Source organism: Pipistrellus kuhlii, unplaced genomic scaffold, assembly GCF_014108245.1.
Source record: "Pipistrellus kuhlii isolate mPipKuh1 unplaced genomic scaffold, mPipKuh1.p scaffold_m20_p_93, whole genome shotgun sequence".
Taxonomy (NCBI): domain Eukaryota; kingdom Metazoa; phylum Chordata; class Mammalia; order Chiroptera; family Vespertilionidae; genus Pipistrellus; species Pipistrellus kuhlii.
The window spans coordinates 453562-471365 of record NW_023425599.1 but is presented as its reverse complement, the minus strand read 5'-3'; the positions used below and the strand labels follow the sequence as shown (position 1 = coordinate 471365).

Below are 17804 nucleotides of genomic sequence, written 5' to 3'. Positions count from 1 at the left end.
CCATTTTTTTCTTCCCTGAGTGGTACCTAGGAAATCCAGTATTTTAAAAAGTTAATATTTAACACATTTAGGTGCTTCTGAGGAAGGAGTAGAAGATGATGATGAAGACTTTGACTGGGAAATTGAACAGTCCCCCTATGAAGAGGTGCCAGAAAGTGTTCTGTACCCGCATGGCCACTATGGATTTGGAGGCCTGCGATCAGGAGTATTTCAGCGGTTACAGGTAGGCTGTTTCCCAGAAGACCTGGGCATCTAGGTTTTACACGTAGATATTGTAGTCTCAGTTCTGCTCATCCTGGAAGTGAGTTTATGAATGTTATAAGAGGCGACCTGTTGAGAGCACAAAGCTCAGCTCCTGTCTGCACACATGATAGCTTCTCCTGCCTGTCCTCTGCACAGCTGCTCTGCCCAGGCTCCACGCCTCCAGGTAGATGATGCTCTCTACCTCTTTGTTCTGCGCTTGGTTCAGGGTTCTAGACATTAGGTTTTAAACACAAAGTGGAACCACCTCTCCTCATACTTCTGGAAAGCTTTGTGTTTTATATGAAAGTCATGTGCTTATGGCAGGTGTACCTCAGCCCAGTCTGCGCCCTCTTGTGTCCAGGGCTCTTGTAGTCTGGGATCTCTCGCTTCTTATTGCCCACCTGCAGCAGAGGCGGGAGCAGCTCCTGCCATTGCCGCTGTGCTCGCCACCCATGAGCCCAGCTTCTGGCTGAGCATTGCTCCTCTGTGGGAGCGGACTGACCATTGGGCAGCTCCTGTATAAGTGTCTTCCCCCTGGTGGTCAGTGCGTGTCATAGCGACCAATTTGCATATTAGGGTTTTATTAGCTAGGACTAGAGGCCCAGTGCACGAAATTCATGCACAGGGGCCGGGGAGGAGAGGAGGTGGTGGTATCCCTTAGCTCAGCCTGCACCCTCTCCAATCTGGGACCGCTTGAGGGATGTCCAACTGCCCGTTTAGGCCCGATCCAGGACTGTTGGCTCCCAACTGCTTGCCTGCCTGCCTTCCTGATTGCCCCTAACCACTTCTGCCTGCCAGCCTGATCACCCCCTACCCACTCCCATGCCAGCCTGATTGATGTCTAACTGCTCCCCTACCAGCTTGTTTGCACCCAACTTCCCTCCTCTGCTGGCCTGGTCACCCATAACTGCCCTCCCCTGCAAAGTTGATCACCCCCAACTGCTCTCCCTTGCAGGCCTGGTGCCTCCCAACTGACCTCCCTTGCTTGCCTGGTCACCCACAACTGCCCTCACTTGCAGGCCTTGTCCCTCTCAACTGCCCTCCCCTGCTGGCCACCTTGTGGTGGCCATCTTTATCCACATGGGGACAGGATCTTTGACCACATGGTGCAGCCATCTTGTGTGTTGGAGTGATGGTCAATCTGCATATTACTCTTCATTAGATAGGATAGAGGCCTGGTGCACAGGTGAGGGTCAGCTGGCTTGCCCTGAAGGGTGTCCCGGATCAGGGTGGGAGTTCCCTTGGGGCATGGGGAGGCCTGGGCGAGGTGCTTGTGGTGGTTTGCAGGCCAGCCATGCTCCCCGGTGACCCAAGTGGAGGCCCTGGTATCTGGAGTTTATTTATCTTTACAATTGAAACTTTATAGCCTGGAACAGAATCAAGCCTTCTGCTTGCTCCATGGCTGCCGCCATTTCTGTTTGGATTTATTTACCTTCTCTAATTGAAACTTTGTAGCCTTGAGTGGAGGCTTAGGCTGGCAAGGGCAGGCGGACAGCTTGGTTTCTTTCATTGCTTGGGAAACCCAAGCCTTCCTCCTGCTCTCTGTGGTGGCAGCCATGTTGGTTGGGGTTAATTTGCATACTTGCTCTGATTGGCTGGTGGACGTGGCTGGTGGGTATAGCAGAGGTGTGGTCAATTTGCATTTTGCTCTTTTATTAGATAAGAAGTTACTGGTGATAGTGAGTTTGTGTTGTTTGATCAGTTTGTTTAATTTTTGGTGTATAATAGGCACTTCTGTCTCTTTACTCTTGATGGGGATTGAATGTAATCTCTTGTTAAAACCTAACTATTTGTCAATTAGGCTAAACAAGAATGGCATCACTTTCTCTTCCTACAATAATGAAGGAAATTTGGCTTCGTTTTAGGTTATCTAGGAATATTGAAATGAATGAAATGGAGAGGAAATATTTTGGATTACTTTGTAATGCTGTTTTAAAGGAAATGTATTCCTAGAATGCCGTGTGATGAAAGTGTTAATGAACCACTCTCTTAGCTTCTTACCTTTTTTAAAATGAAAGAAACAGCAATGAGCAGTTTTGTTTGTTTTATTTCATTCCTGTCTGAGTAGAGAATGTTAAACCTGTTGTAATGTAGTTTATTATAGTAAGACATATTTGAGTTTAACAAGGAAAGGTAAATGACCTATGCTGTAAAGTCCCACTTCTTTTTTTAAATTTTATTTATTTTTAAAATTAAAAAATTTTTTTAAAAAAATATATATTTTATTGATTTTGTACAGAGAGGGAGAGAGATAGAGAGTTAGAAACATCGATGAGAGAGAGTCATCGATCAGCTGCCTGTTGCACACCCCCTACTGGGGATATGCCCGCAACCAAGGTACATGCCCATGACCGGAATCGAACCCGGGACCTTTCAGTCCCCAAGCCGACGCTCTATCCATTGAGCCAAACCGGTTTGCGCTGTAGTCCCACTTGTACCCATGTTTTAATTTGGGATGCCAGGTCACTTACTTGAGTACAAGAAAGTTTCATTTCCACTTTATAAAATAGAGATAACTTTGTTCACCTCTTTATAAGGTATAGTGTGCCCACGTAACTTATTTCTAGAAAATTTAAGGGGATGCTACAGTGTGTAAACTCTTTGAAAACAACTGTAAGATGCTAGAAAGACCTCTGCCCTTGAAAAATTTAAGATTCCTTAAAGGGAACAAAATTGGGATTTACTTAGGAACAAACAATGCTGATGAACTTTTCCCTTAAAAAACCTGTGACACTTTTCTGCTGAATTATGTTCTCTCTACTTCGTTACGAGAGATGTCTGAGATTTTGTTGCCTATAGTTTCTTCTAATATTTTTATGGTTTAATGACTTACATTTAAGTCTTTTTTTTTTTTTTATCCATTTTGAGTTTATTCTTGTATATGATATAAGGTGGTGTTATATTTTTCATTTTGTATCTTCAATTTTCCCAGCACTATTTATTGAAGAGACTGTCTTGATGTCACTGTGTATTCTTGCTGCCTTTTGTTAGATATTAATTGAGTGTAATGTCTTAAGTTGATTTCTGGGTTCTCTATTCTGTTCCATTGATCTATATGCCTGTTCTTGTGCCAGTACCAGGCTGTGTTGAGCACAGTGGCTTTAAAGTATAATTTGATTTCTGGTATTGGGATTCCTTCAACTTTATTCTTCTTTCTCAAGATTGCTGTGGCTATTCAAGGTCTTTTTTGGTTCCATATAAATTTTTGGAGTATTTGTTCTAGATCTGTGAAATAGTGCTGTTGGTATTTTAATAGGGATGTTAATCCTACAAGTCCATGAACATGATATATTCTTCTACTTGTTTATATCTTCCTTATTCTCTTTTTTTCAATATCCTGTAGTACAAGTCTTTTACAACTCCTTGGTTGAGTTATTCCTAAGTATCTTAATTTTTTTGTTGTAGTGGTAAATGAAAATAATTGTTTAGTTTCTTTTTTTGAGAATTCAATATTGGTGTGTAAAAATTCCATTGATTTCTGGGTGTTAATTTTGTATCTTGCTGCAATGCCAAATTCACTTATTAAATCTAGTAATTTTTTTATGGAGTCTTTAGGACTTTCTGTGTATAATATATGTCATCTTCAAATGACAGTTTTATCTCTTCCTTTCCAATTTGGATGCCTTTTATTTCTTCTTGGCTGATCCCTGTGGCTATGACTTCCAGGATATTTTGAATAAGAGTGGTGAAAGCAGACATCCTTATCTTGTTCCTGTTCTTAGGGGAAATGATCTTAGTTTTTTCCCATTGAGTGTGATGTTTGCTGTAGGTTTGTCATGCATGGCCTTTGTTATGTTGAGATATGATCCCTCTATTCCCACTTTGCTGAGAGTTTTTATCAACTGATTTTCTTAAAAATGAGTTTTTTTGTATCTATAGGATCATGTGATTTTTGTCTTTCAGTTTACTTACATGATATATCATGTTTATTGAGTTAAGAGTTTTGTAACAGCCTTGCATTCATGGAATAAGTCCCACTTGGTCATGATCTTTATAATATATTGCTGCATCCAAATTGCTAATATTTTGTTGGGGGTTTTATTATCCATGTTCATCAAGGATATTGACCTGCAGTTCTCTTTCCATATAGTGTTTTTTATTTGTTTATGGGATTAAGATAATGTTTGCCTCATAGAAAGAAGTTCAAACTGAAATTTTTGAAATAGTTTGAGGAGTATAGGTGTTACTTCTTTGAATGTTTAGTAAGACTCCCCTGTGAAACCATCTGGACCAGTACTTTGCTTTGCTGGGAATTTTCAAATTACTGACTCAATTTTTTCCATTGTTATTGGCCTATTCAGGTTTTTCTGATTCCGTTTTTAGAGGTGGTATTTTTCTAGGAATTTGTCCATTTCATTTATATAGTCAGCTTGTTGGCATATCGTTGTTCATAGTATTTTCTTTCAATTCTTAGTGTTGCTATTGTGTCAGTTGTTACTTTGCTGCTTTCATTTTTGATTTTACATATTTGGGTCTTTGTTTCTTGATGAGTCTGGCTAATGGTTCATCAATCTTATTTATCTTTTCAAAGAACCAGCTCTTGGCTTCATTGATCTTTTGTACTTTTTTTGGTCTCTATGTCATTTATTTTTGCTCTAATCTTTATTATTTCCTTCCTTCTACTTACCCTGGGCTTTTCTTGTTGTTCCCTTTCGAGTTCTATAAGTTATAGGGTTAAATAGTTTATTATTAATTTTTGTTGTTTTTTTGAGGTAGGCCTATAGTGCTATGTACTTCCTTGTCAGGACTGCTTTTGCTCTGTCTCAGATTTTTGGTTGTTGTGTGTGCATTTTCATTTGCTTCCAGGAAGTTGTTTTTTTTTTTTTTTTTTTTTTTTTTTTTTTTTTTTCCTCCCTTGATGTCAATGGTAACCCATTCATTGTTTAATAACATGCTATTTAGCCTCCATGTATTTGAATGTTTTTGGGTGTTTTTACTATAGTTGATTTTAATTTCATGCCACTGTGATCTGAGAAGATGTTGATATTATTTCAATCTTCTTGAACTTGTAAAGACTTGTTTTATGTCCTAACTTGTGGTCTGTCTTTGAGAATGACTCATGTGCACTTGAGAAGAATGTATATTCTGTCTCTTTGCGGTGAAATCTCTCTTTCTATATCAAAGGCTAATATGCTAAGTTTCTTGACTGTGTGATGTGCAATGACCACCAGGGGGCAGACTCTCAACTTGGGAGCTATGAGCTATAGCGACTTGGCAGCTGTAGTTCTTGGGCGACTCACTCTAAAACCAGAGAGGAGGGAGCCAGATTCCTTGCGTGGCTGCACATTTCCACCTTCAACCATGGGTTATGTTGTTGCTGGGGCACTGTCTTTCAGAATCTGGTTCACTGCACACTTGCATTTGCGTTCCACACCCAGTACAAAAACAACTATGCAGAGTGCCCTCTCATACCCGGGGACCCCTCAGGGGATGTTGGAGAGCTGGTTTCGGCCTGATCCTCACAGGCCAGGCCAAGGAACCCACCTGCTGGAGGGAATCCGCTCATTCTACAGGTGCCTGATAGGGACTGCAGGAGGTTGGGTCTGGCTCATCTTGCCCAGTCCCGCCCTGCTGGCCACCTTTTAATTAATTTCCTTTCAGTGTGCACGAATCCGAGCACTGTGATTTATAAATGTCAATTAAATCCAGCTGATCCAGTGTGTCATTTAGAGTTACTGTTTTTTTAAATTGATTGCCATTTTATTTTATTTTGTTTATTTTTAATATATTTTATTGATTTTTTTTTTTACAGAGAGGAAGGGAAAGAGATAGTTAGAAACATCGATGAGAGAGACAGTCATTGATCATGCATGCCCCTTATTGGGGATGTGCCCGCAACTAAGGTTTATGCCCTCGACCAGAATCGAACCCAGTCCGGAGGCTGACGCTTTATCCACTGAGTCAAACCGGTTTCTGCGAGTTATTGTTTTCTTGTTGATTTTTTAAAAATTAACTTATCTGTGTACATATCTTACCATTCCTTTGTATTTCAGCGGGGTCTGTTGTTATTTCACCTCTTTCGTTTCTGATTTTGTTTATTTGGGTCCTCTCTCTTTGTTTCTTGGTTAGCCTGGCTAGAGGTTTATAAATCTTATTTATTCCTTCAAATAACCAGCTCTTGGTTTTGTTGATCTTTTGTATTGTTTCTTTGGTCTCTATGTCGTTTATCTCCGCTCTGATTTTCATTATTTCCTTCTTTCTGCTTACACTGGGCTTTTCTTGTTGCTCTTTTTCTAACTTTTTCAGTTGTAGAGTTAGATAATTTATTACCATTTTTTCTTGTTTTTTGCAGTATGCTTGTAGAGCTATGAACTTCCCTTTCAAGGTTGCTTTTGTTGTGTTCCATAAATTTTGGATTGTTGTGTTTTCATTGTCATTTGTTGACAGGATGTTTTTTATTTTTTCCTTCATTTCTCTGGAAACCAAGTTCTTTTTTAATAGCATGCTGTTTAGTCTCCATGTGTTTGATTTCTTTGGATTATTTTTATTGTAGTTGATTTCCAGATTTATGCCATTATGAACTGAGAAGATGCTTGATATGATTACTTTTTATTTTTTTATTATTTTTTTAAAATAAATCTTTATTGTTCATATTATTACAAATGTTTCTCATTCCCCGCCCCATTGCTCCCCTCCACCAGGTTCCCACCCCACCCTCTGCCCTTTCCCCACCCCCCCATTGTCCTCATCCATAGGTGTACAGTTTCTGTTCAGTCTCTTCCCACACCCCCCACTCCCCTTTTCCCCGAAAATCGTTAGTTAACTCCTCTTCCATACCTCTGATTCTATTATATTCATCAGTTAATATTGTTCATCAGATTTTTTTTTTTAATTCCCTGGGTGTTTAGATTCACTTGTTGATAGTTATCTCCTTCCTGCTAGGGAACACCAGCCAGGCGCTCAGCTGCCCCCTCCTCTCCGGCTCTGTCCTTTCTGCGCAGCGTGTCTCCATACGTTAGGCTTTTACAGCTCCTCTGCTTTTCCTTCTGGTTTTCTCTTTCCTTCTTGTTGTAGAATTTCCAGTCGACTTTCCTGTAGTTCTGGGTAATGTCCATTTTGTATTTTAGTTGTATTTTATTGAAATTGTTGTGTGAGGCTGCGGTTAGGTGTTTACCTGTGCAGCCATCTTGGTTCCTCCTCTCTGTAATTTCCTTTTCGCTTGATATGATTTCTATCTTCTTGAATTTGAAGAGGCTTTGCCTATGTCCCAACATGTGGTATATTTTTAAAAATGACCCATGTGCACTTGAGAATAATGTATATTCTGTGGTTTTAGGGTGAAATGTTCTGAAGATGTCAACTAATTTCATCTGGTCTAGCGAGTCATTTAAGGATTGATTTTTTGTTTAGATGCTTTGTCCAAAGGTGATAGTGAGATATTAAAATCTCCTACTATGATTGTATTGCTATTAATCTCTCCCTTAATGTCCTCCAGCAGTTTTTTTTGTTTTTTTTAATGTATTTGGGTGCTCTTGTATTGGGTGCATATATGTTTACCAGGGTTATTTTTCTTGTTGGATTGCTCCCTTTAGTATTATGAAGTGGCCTTCGTTATCTCTTGTTAATGTCCATTACTTTGAGACCTAATTTGTCAGATATAAGTATTGCTACCCCAGCTTTTTTTTCATTTCCATTCGCCTGGAAAACCTTTTTCCATCCCTTCACCCTCAGTCTGTGTGCTTCTTTATTTCTGAAATGGGTTTCGTGTAGACAGCAGATATATGGATCTTGTTTTCTTCTCCAATCCGCTACCCTATGTGTTTTGATTGGTGCATTTAATCAATTTACATTTAAAGTTATTTTTGATAGACACTTACTTGTTGCCATTTTTATTCTATACCCATGTGTTCCTTCTTCCCTTCCTATTTCTTTATTTTTACAGCAGACCTTTTAGCATTTCTTGCATTGCTGGTTTGGTGGTGATAAATTCCCTTAGTCTGTTTTTGTCTGTGAAGCTCCTGATTTCACCTTCAATTTTGATTGATAGCCTTGCTGGGTACAGTATTCTTGGATTCAGCCATTCCTTTGCATGACTTTGTATATTTCATTCCATTCCCTTCTGGCCTGATGAGTTTCTGTTGAGAAATCATTTGCTAGTCTAATGGGGGTTCCTTTATATGTAACTTTCTGTCTCTCTCTGGCTGCTTTTAGGATTCTTACTTTGTCATTGGTGTTTGCCAATTTAATTTTAATGTGCCTTGGTGTCAGTCATTTGGCATTCATTTTGCTTGGAACTCTGCGAGCTTCTTGGATTTGTGTTTTTTCTCTTTCTCAGGAAAAAGAGCATTTTTCTTCAAACATTTTTTCTATGCCTTCCTCAGTTTCCTTTCCTTCTGGAACCCCTATTATTCTAATATTGTTTTGTTTTGTATTGTCCCAAAGTTCCCTTAGGCTCTCCTGCTTTTTAATTTTTTTCCCCCCAGAAGCTGCTCTAATTGGGCATTTTTTTCTATCTTGTCTTCTAGTTCACTGATGGGGTACTCTGCTACTTCTAGTTTACTCTTGATGCTTTCTATTGAGTTCTTTACAGTAGTGATGTAATTTTTTTCATTTCTTCTTCATTCTTCATTTCCTCTTGGTTCTTATCCATATTGTCAAATTTGTCTTCCATTCTTTTTAGCCATCTTATGATCATTACTGTGAATTCTTGCTCAGGTCGGTTGCTTGCCTCTAACTCGTTTACTTCCTTTTCTGGTGATGCCTGCTTTTCTTTCATGTGTGGGCTATTTCTTTGTCTCCCCATGGCCTCTCTTTTCAGGATGTCTGGTTATGTGGTTTTCTTTCTCCTGTTCATGGGTGATTGAAGAACTCCCTTGAATCTACGTGTTTGCGCCGATTGGGGCGTCACAGCTGTTCGGGGGTCTCCTCTGCTGTGGTTTTTTCAGGCCTCAGAGAAAATCCTCTTTTCTTGGTAAGATGGTGTAGTTTTCCCTCTGAGCCCGGAGCTCCAGGAGAGGTCTCCGCAGCTGCAGCGCTGGCTGCTTGGTTAGGAAATCCTGTCCAGCAGACCCTTACCTTCTTTTAGAGTTCTGCTACCCCTTAGCTTGCCAATTAATACTCCCTGAGCGACTCTCAGACACTCCTTCTATATGTTCTAGGACTAGGCTCAGAACAAGTCCGTCTGTTCGGCCGCCATCTTTTGATTTTTTTTTGTCTGGGAGATGTATCCAGTGAACTCAGAGGGGTATGAACAATAAATGACTACTGGAGGTCTGGTGCATGAAAATTAGTGAACTCTGGGGGGAAGGGTCCCTTAGCCAGGAATGTACCCTTCTTGCAGTCTAGGACCCCTCAGGGCATGTCCATTTGCTGGCTTAGGCCCTCTCCCCCGGGGATTGGGCCTTAGCTGGCTGTCAGACATCCTTCTGGCAGCAGAAGCAGGAGAGGCTCCCGCTACCACTGCTGTGGTAACCAGCCATGAGGTTGAGCGGCACTCCCCTGTGGAAGCAAACTGACCTCCAGGGAACAGCTCCTGTGTTAAGCATCTTCCCCCTGGTGGTCAGTGTGTGTCACAGTGACCAGTCGTTTTGTTGTTAGGATCAATTTGTTATATAGGATTTTTTTTATTATATAGGATGTTTCCTTAAAATCCTCCAGAAGTTCTTTTATGTATTTTACTAGGTGTAGTGGTTTATAATGTGGATTTTTTAAAAAATAGATGGAGTTACACATATGTTGATATATATGCGATTTGATATGTATGCTACTTTGTTGTATTGAAACAAATTTGAAAACTTCATATCTCAAATTTTCTGAAGGTGGTAATATTATAGATATTTTTACACTTAAAAATGTCAAATTTTGTGCCAAAAAAAGAGCATCTGCAGGAAGTTTTAATTCATTATTTTGAAGAAAATTGCTGCTGAAAGTTAATGTACACTTTGGGAAGCTTATGGTGAACATGCTCCATCTCAAGATACTTGTGAACTCTGGTTTAAACACTTTAAAAGTGATGATTTCAATGTGAAAGACGAATGTCCAGGTCAATTTGAGCCATGCTTTGTAAAACAACCAGAATGGGCCAGAAGACACAGCCAATTAATTTTGCTTCATGATAATGCACCATCACACACTTCAAAACCAGTTAAAGACACGTAAAAAGATTTTTCCTGGGAAGTATTTACCCATCTGCTGTATTTCACCAGACCTTGCTCCTTCAAATGACCACTTGTTCCAATCAATGGCACATGTACTTCCTGAGCAGTACTTCAAAACTTACGAAGAAGTGGAAAATTGAGTCTCTGAATGATTTGCCCCAAAACAAGAAAAGTTCTATTGGGATGGTATCCGCAAATTACCTGAAAGATGGGGAAATGTGTAGCTAGCAGTGGACATTACTCTGAATAAAGCACTTTTGATTTTTCTCTTGAAATTATTGTATTTTTCTTTTATTTCAAAATCTGCATTATTAACCAGTACACCTAGTAGGTGCTCCTATATTGGGTGCATATGTTACAGAAGATCTGAGAAAAACAAGCTACGCTTAGAGAAATGGAGTTATAATTTATTATTATTACGTTCAGGCCCAGAGAAAAATGTCTTTCAAATTCTGAGCAGCAAAACAGGAAGCTTTCCTTTTTATATCTTTCCCAGTCCTTTGTTTCCCAAATATGGGCTTTTTTCCCCTTTGCAAGTTCTTTTTGCTTTTTTAAAAAAATATATTTTATTGATTTTTACAGAGAGGAAGAGAGAGGAATAGAGAGTTAAGAAACTTCATCGATGAGAAAGAATCATTGATCAGCTGCCTCCTGCACACCCCCTACTGGGGATGTGCCCACAACCAAGGTACATGCCCTTGACCGGAATCGAACCTGGAACCCTTCATTTTGCAGGCAGATGCTCTATCTATTGAGCCAAACTGGTCAGGGCCCCTTTGCAAGTTCTTAAAGAGCCCTATGTGCTCTCAACCAAAGGCTTAACCTGGTGCCAGCACTGATAACTTCATCTGGGGATGGTTTATAACCTCTCTAAAATGAGAGTAAACAGGTCTTGCAGGACCAGTCAATTAAAGGGGCAGTGACTAGATTCAGATTGCTACCCTCCCAAAATGTCTTTCCCCCCATCACAAATATGTGTACCAGGGTTATGTCTTCTTGCTGGGTAAGTACCTTTAGTATTATGTAGTGACCTTAGTGTTCACTTGTGATGGCCTTCATTTTGAAGTCTTTTTTTTAAGATATGAGTATTGCTACCCTAGGTTTTTTTTGTTTGTTTTTTTTATTCCCATTTGACTGGAAATATTTTTCCCATCCTTTAACTCTCATCCTGTGAGTCTTCTGTTTTGAGAGGTAGGTCTCTTGAAGATAGCATATAATTGTTTTCTTTATCCGTTCAGCTACCCTATATCTTTTGATTGGAGCATTTAAGGTTATTATTGAAAGGTACTTATTTCTTACCATTTTAATTCCATATACTTATGTTTCTCTCTTCTTCTCATTACAGCAATCCCCTTAGCATTACTTGCAATGTTGCCTTGATGGTGATAAACTCCTTTAGACTTTTTTGTCTGGATAGCTCTTTTTTACAACATCTATTTTGAAAGATAACCTTGGTGGATATAGTAATCTTGGTTTCAGATCCTTGCTTTTTATTACCTTGAGTTTCATGCCATTCCCTTCTTGCCTATGGAGTTTCTGTTGAGAAATCAGCTGAGAGCCTTATGGGATCTCCTTTATAGATAACAAATTGCTTTTCTCTTGCTACCTTTAAGACTCTGTCTTTAACTTTTGGTGTTTTAAGTATGATGTGTCTGAGTATGGACATGTTTGGTTTCTTCTTGCTTGGGACTCTCTGTGCCTCCTGAACTTGTGTGACTTTTTCCTTAAGCAGGTAAGGGAAGTTTTCTGCCATTACTTCTACAGACATGTTCTCTATTGCTTGCTAGTTTTTTCTCCTTCTGGTATTCCACTTAGGTGAATATTGTTCTGTTTCATGTTGTCTTACAGTTCCCTTAAGCTGTCCTATTTTTAAATTGTTTTTGGTTTTGTTTTTTTTGAGGGGTCCCCCCCACCCCCCACTCTGTCTTCTAATTCACTGATCTGATCCTCAGCTTCTCCCAATCTGCTGTGTATTCCTTCCATTGTGTTCTTTATTAGTGCTATGTCATTCTTTATTTCTGACTGTTCTTTTTGTATAGTTACTATGTCTTTTCTCATGCTGTTGAGCATATTTGCCACCATTACTCTGAACTCTATATCAGATAAATTTCTTATCTCCGTTTCACTTATCTCTTCTTAGAATCCTCTTGTTCTTTTATTTGGGGCTTGTTTATCTTCCCATTTTGGCTGCCTTTTGTGTTTGTGTCTATGTAGTATGTAGATCTGCTAGGACAGTGGTTCTCAACCTTCCTAATGCCATGACCCTTTAATACAGTTCCTCAGGTTGTGGTGACCCCCAACCATAAAATTATTTTTGTTGCTACTCCATAACTGTAATTTTGCTACTGTAAATGAATTGTAATGTAAATATCTGTGTTTTCTGATGGTCTTAGGCTCTACAGTAGAGGTCGTGACCCACAGGCTGAGAACCGCTAGCAGGGTTCCCTGTGGAGCCCTGGGTGTGTGGCTGCATATGAGATTTTGTGCATTGGCCCTTTATGAGGCTGCCTGCATTTCTAGCCCTCTCTACTTGAAAAGCAGTCCTGTTGGTTTCACAGCCAGATGTTACTGGGTAGCCCCTCTGTGTTCTGGTGCTCTCTGCTGGCGCACCCAGCCTGGGGATTAGACCTCAGAGTTCTCAGTAGGAATAGCTGAGATATCCCTCTGGGACTTCAGTTGCTATCTATGGGAGCCCAGCCACCAGTTTCTTGTCTCCACACCTCCTACCAGTCTCTGAGGTCTCCACTTTCTGTCCTTGGTTATCAGGGTTCTCTCCAGCTAGTCCTCAATTGATTTGTCAGGGTTGTTTTTCTGCATTTCAGTTGTATTTCCAGTTTGGTCCTGGGAGAGTGTCAGTATAGCTTCCACTTACTCCACTGCCATTTTTAATCCTCTGTTTTTATTTTTAGATTCCACATATAAGAGAAACTATATGGTATTTGTTGTTCTCTGTCTGATTCATGTAGACAGATACCAAAGAGATGGTTATTAGAGAGGAAAGGGTAAGGAGATGGATGAAAAGGTGAGGGGTAACATAGTCAATAATACTGTTTAAGTTTGCTTGGTGACAGATGACTACTAGAAATAGTGGGATGATTAGATTGTAAGATACAAAAAATGTCAAATCACTGTATGGTACACCTGAAACTAATTTAACCTATAATACCGTGTTTCCCCGAAAATAAGACATCCTCCGAAAATAAGACCTAGCGCATGGAAAGATAAGACATCCCCTGAAAATAAGACCTAGCGCAACTTTGGGAGAAAAAATTAATATAAGACACTGTCTTATCTTTGGGGAAACAGGGTATTGACGTTGTATATGAACTATCTATAATAATAAAAGCGTGATACACTAATTAGACCAGCGTCCTCCCGGATGTCCTTCCTTCGGGACAAAGCTGCAGCGGACATCCTGGAGGAAGCTGGCACTGCGAGGGAAGCCTTGGTCCTAGGTGTCTGCCAGCAGTCATAAGGAAACCCGTTTCAACAGTGTCAAAGGGAAGACAGCAGCTGGGGGAAGGCCTAATATTGCACAGATTTTGTGCACAAGGCCTCTATTATATAATAATAAAAGTGTGATATGCTAATTAGATGGGATGACCTTCCAGATGAAGCTGTCACAGTGGGGGCCAAAGCAGAGGCAGCTGCTGTGGCGGCTGGAGCTGAGCCCCTTGTATGAATTTTGTGCATCAGGCCTCTAGTACTTAAATTAAAAAATGAAATAAATAAATACAGGTTTGTCTAACTTCAAAATCATGTTTTTCTATTTAATCATGTTGCTTTGAGAATGTGTGTGTGTGTGTGTGTGTGTGTGCGTGTGTGCACATGCGCGTACTCACACGTGAGCGTTTCAGGGAACTTCTCGGGGCTAGAAGGAAATAAAGCAGTGACTCCAGGGTGCTAGGGAGAGGGACTTGGGGTCCAGGGGCAGGAAATGACTCTTCATAATCATCTAGCTGAGGTAAGTCCTGTAGGTAAAGTATAACTTGTCTCCTTCAAGCCCTCCTGCAGCACCCTTTCCAGCTCTATGGCTGGAGGAGCTAATTTTCAATGGACGAGGAAGGTTGAGTCTAGTTGCATTACTGGGGAAGAGATGTTTCTGGTGGATTAAACTGGAACTTTGAAAGTATTTTCCCATGAAACATTGTTGAGTACTTATTAAACAACTAGAGGTCCGGTGAATGAAATTTGTGCATTGGGGGGGACCGGGTGTCCCTCAGCTCAGCTTGTATCCTCTCCAATCTGGGACCACTAGAGAGATGTCTGATAGGATTGGGCCTAAACTGGCAGTCGGACACCACTCTCACAATCCAGGACTGCTGGCTCCCAACTTCTTGCCTGCCTGCCTGCCTGATTGCTTTAACCGCTTCTGCCTGCCAGCCTGATCACCCCCGCCGGCTGATTGCCCCTAAGTGCCCTTCTCTGTAGGCCTGGTCACCCCTAACTGCTCCCTCCTGCAGGTCTGGGTTCCCCCCCAACTGCCCTTCCCTGCAAGCCTGATTGTCCCCAAATGCCTTCTTCTGCAGGCCTGATCCCTACCAACTGCCCTCTCCTCCTGGACATCTTGTGGCCATCTTGTGTCTACATGGGGGCAGCCATCTTGTGTGATGGAGTGATGGTCAATCTGCATATTACTCTTTTATTAGATAGGATACATGGTACATGGGTGGGGGCTGGCTGGTTTGCCCTGAAGGGTGTCCTGGATCAGGGTGGGGGTTCCCTTGGGGCATGGGGAGGCCTCGGCGAGGGGCCTGTGGTGATTTGCAGGTCAGCCACGCCCCCTGGCAATCCAAGCAGAGGCCCTGGTATTTGAGATTTATTTATCTTCTATAATTGAAACTTTGTAGCCTGGTAGCAGAGGCCTGGGCTGGCCAGGGTCTGCAGAAAGCTTGGTTTCCTCCATCGCTGGGGAAACACAAATCGCCTGCTCACTCTGTGGCCGCAGCCATCTTGGTTGTGTTAATTTGCATACTTGCTCTTGATTGGCTGGCGGGAGTGGCTTGTGTAGCAGGGTGGTAGTTAATTTGCATATTACTCTTTTATTAGGTAGGATTTGTTGTGAGTATTCTGTGTAGTTTATTAAGAGTTGAAGACATTTATGGGTTGCCCTTAGACTCTTATTATTTGTAATAGTATTTCTATAGGAAAATACATTCTAAGTTTCCAAAAAATAAATTGAAAAAGAACTTTAGAATCCCATTTCTATAATACAGTATAAGGTTGGGGATGGCCAGATATCTGGTTTTTGCTCTGAATGTTTCTTTAGAAGTATTAGGATATTGTGGCTGTAACTTCCAGAAAGGTCTTTGGCTCCTTATCATGTATTGTGCTTAGATTATATGTCACAACTGGGTCACTTCAGCTCAATGGATGGTGGTAGGAAGGAGCGAATTTTTTATTCAGAAATTTTGACTAGGTCGAGAGTGTGTACCCTAGTTTCTCCCTGGCTAATTTAGCATAGCTCATTTCATTGTAGGGAATTTTGCATTACCACAATGGACTTGAAGCCTGATTGATAGGCACTAACCTGTCATTCCACTTACAAAATCTGATTTAATAGTTTGCTGTACATCTCTCTATCAAATTATTTATCTTTATTTCTTTTCAGTTAATATTCTTTAAGCTTTTTCTAATTTCCATTACTTCTCACTTGGGGTTAGTAGTAGAAATGGGAGGTTGAAGAAAGAAAAAATGTATAGTTTTAGAAACATTTTGTGTGGTATAAGTTTCTTTACTTCATAATTCTGACTGGAATAAAAAAACATAAAGGCAGTTTTCCCAATATAACTTTTCTGTAGGATTTGCTTAAGGAAACATGTTACATATAAATATGTATACATCTAGGAGAAGATGGTTACAGTCAAGGTGAATATTATTTAGGTTATATTTTTAGCTTTTCAAATGGAAAGTCATATCCATTAAAATTGTTCTTAAAATTTTTTAAATATGCTAATAAAGTAGAATGTATAGTTCTGTGTGTTTTATATAGTGCTTCTTGAGACCAGCTGAGATAGACCAAAGGAAGAAATGAAAGGAAAGTCTGTGTATAAATGACTGATATTCAAATCATTCTGTCTGTTAAAAAATAAAGAAGATGTAGGTAATACAAACAATGTTAATGCTTCATGAGACGGACAATTTACTTGGAGAACTGCAAAATGAGATGGAAGACAAGGAGCTATTATAAAAGAAAGAATCAAGAACAAAGAAGGGAAAAATAAAATATATCCAATTGGCAGGGGCCCTATAGTCAACCTTTTTTTGGGCTAGAAAGAATAAAAAAGTAAGTAAAGTGCAGAGTGGGTTTGGTGTTTGGGGATTGGCTGGCTAAGGGAATATACTGCATTCTGGTCAAGCAGAGCACTTACAGGGACATGAAAGTTATCACCTAAGTTTTGATTAGTTTACATGACACCTAGGATAGGAGCACTTTCATCTTGAGTTAGAAATTTATTTCAACAGTAGAGACCCAGTTGTGCACATTGAAAGGAAATTAATTAGAAGGTAAGGTGGCTGGCAGGGCAGGACTGGGTGAGATATACCGGAAACCTCCTGCACTCCTTTCCCCGCTGGCTGCACTTGGGATGGTGTTGTGGCTTGAAGGACGACTGCAGAGTGAGCAGGGTCCCTTCAGTAGGTGGAGTTCCTTGGCCTGGCCTGTGGGGATCGGGTTGAAATTGGCTCTCTGACATCCCTCGAGAGGGATTCCAGAGTGTGAGAGGGCACTGTGCAAAGTGGGCAGTAAACCCACAGTGCCTGAGCAACAACATAACCCATAGCCAAAGGTGGAATTGCATGGCCCCGTGAGGAATCTGGCTCCCTCTTCTCTAGTTTCTGGGTGTGTCAACTGAGAACCACCACTGCCAAGTCACTGCAGCTTGCAGCTCCTGTGTTGAGCGTCTGCCCCCAGGTGATCAGTGTGCATCATAGCTACCCATCGGATGGACACTTAACATATGAGCCTTTTATATATGTAGACGAGTGGCATGGTGCACAGATTCGTGTACATTGAAAGGAAATGAATTAGAAGAAATATGTTAATATCACTATTCGCCACTATATGATAAAACTATCAACCAAATTCACAATCAACAATGACCGATTGAAACATACACACGTGATTGGCGTAAGGATTAAATCAGATACTTTTTGCTTGGCACATAGTAGATGTTTAACAAACATTTGCTGGATTTGAATCAAAATGTCACAGGTAGTTTCATGGCTTACTGATCAATTAGATTCTTCCTGTGTTTTGACAATTTCTGCAAAATTAGACTTGCCAGTGCTAAAATAAGAGATAGTAATTATTCTTTCTTGGTGTCCTTAGGATGAATTCAGTGATGTCATCGATATTAAGGATCCAGATTTTACTCCTGCAGCTGAACGCAGGCAGAAACGCGTGGCTGCTGAGCTGGCCAAATTTGATCCTGATCATTATCTGTGAGTATTGAGTTTTTTGAG

General features: G+C 40.5%; 1 protein-coding gene across 2 annotated transcripts in view; it reads left to right on the top strand.

The window, feature by feature from the left end:
• Positions 1-17804, top strand: part of SHQ1 (SHQ1, H/ACA ribonucleoprotein assembly factor) — an 85271-nt gene that overhangs the window by 19251 nt on the left and 48216 nt on the right. For both annotated transcript variants that reach the window (XM_045578263.1, XM_036428843.2), the window contains 2 exons: positions 72-223; positions 17671-17783. In XM_045578263.1, the coding sequence (XP_045434219.1) occupies positions 72-223; positions 17671-17783 (265 nt within the window). The remainder of the gene's footprint in view (positions 1-71; positions 224-17670; positions 17784-17804) is intronic.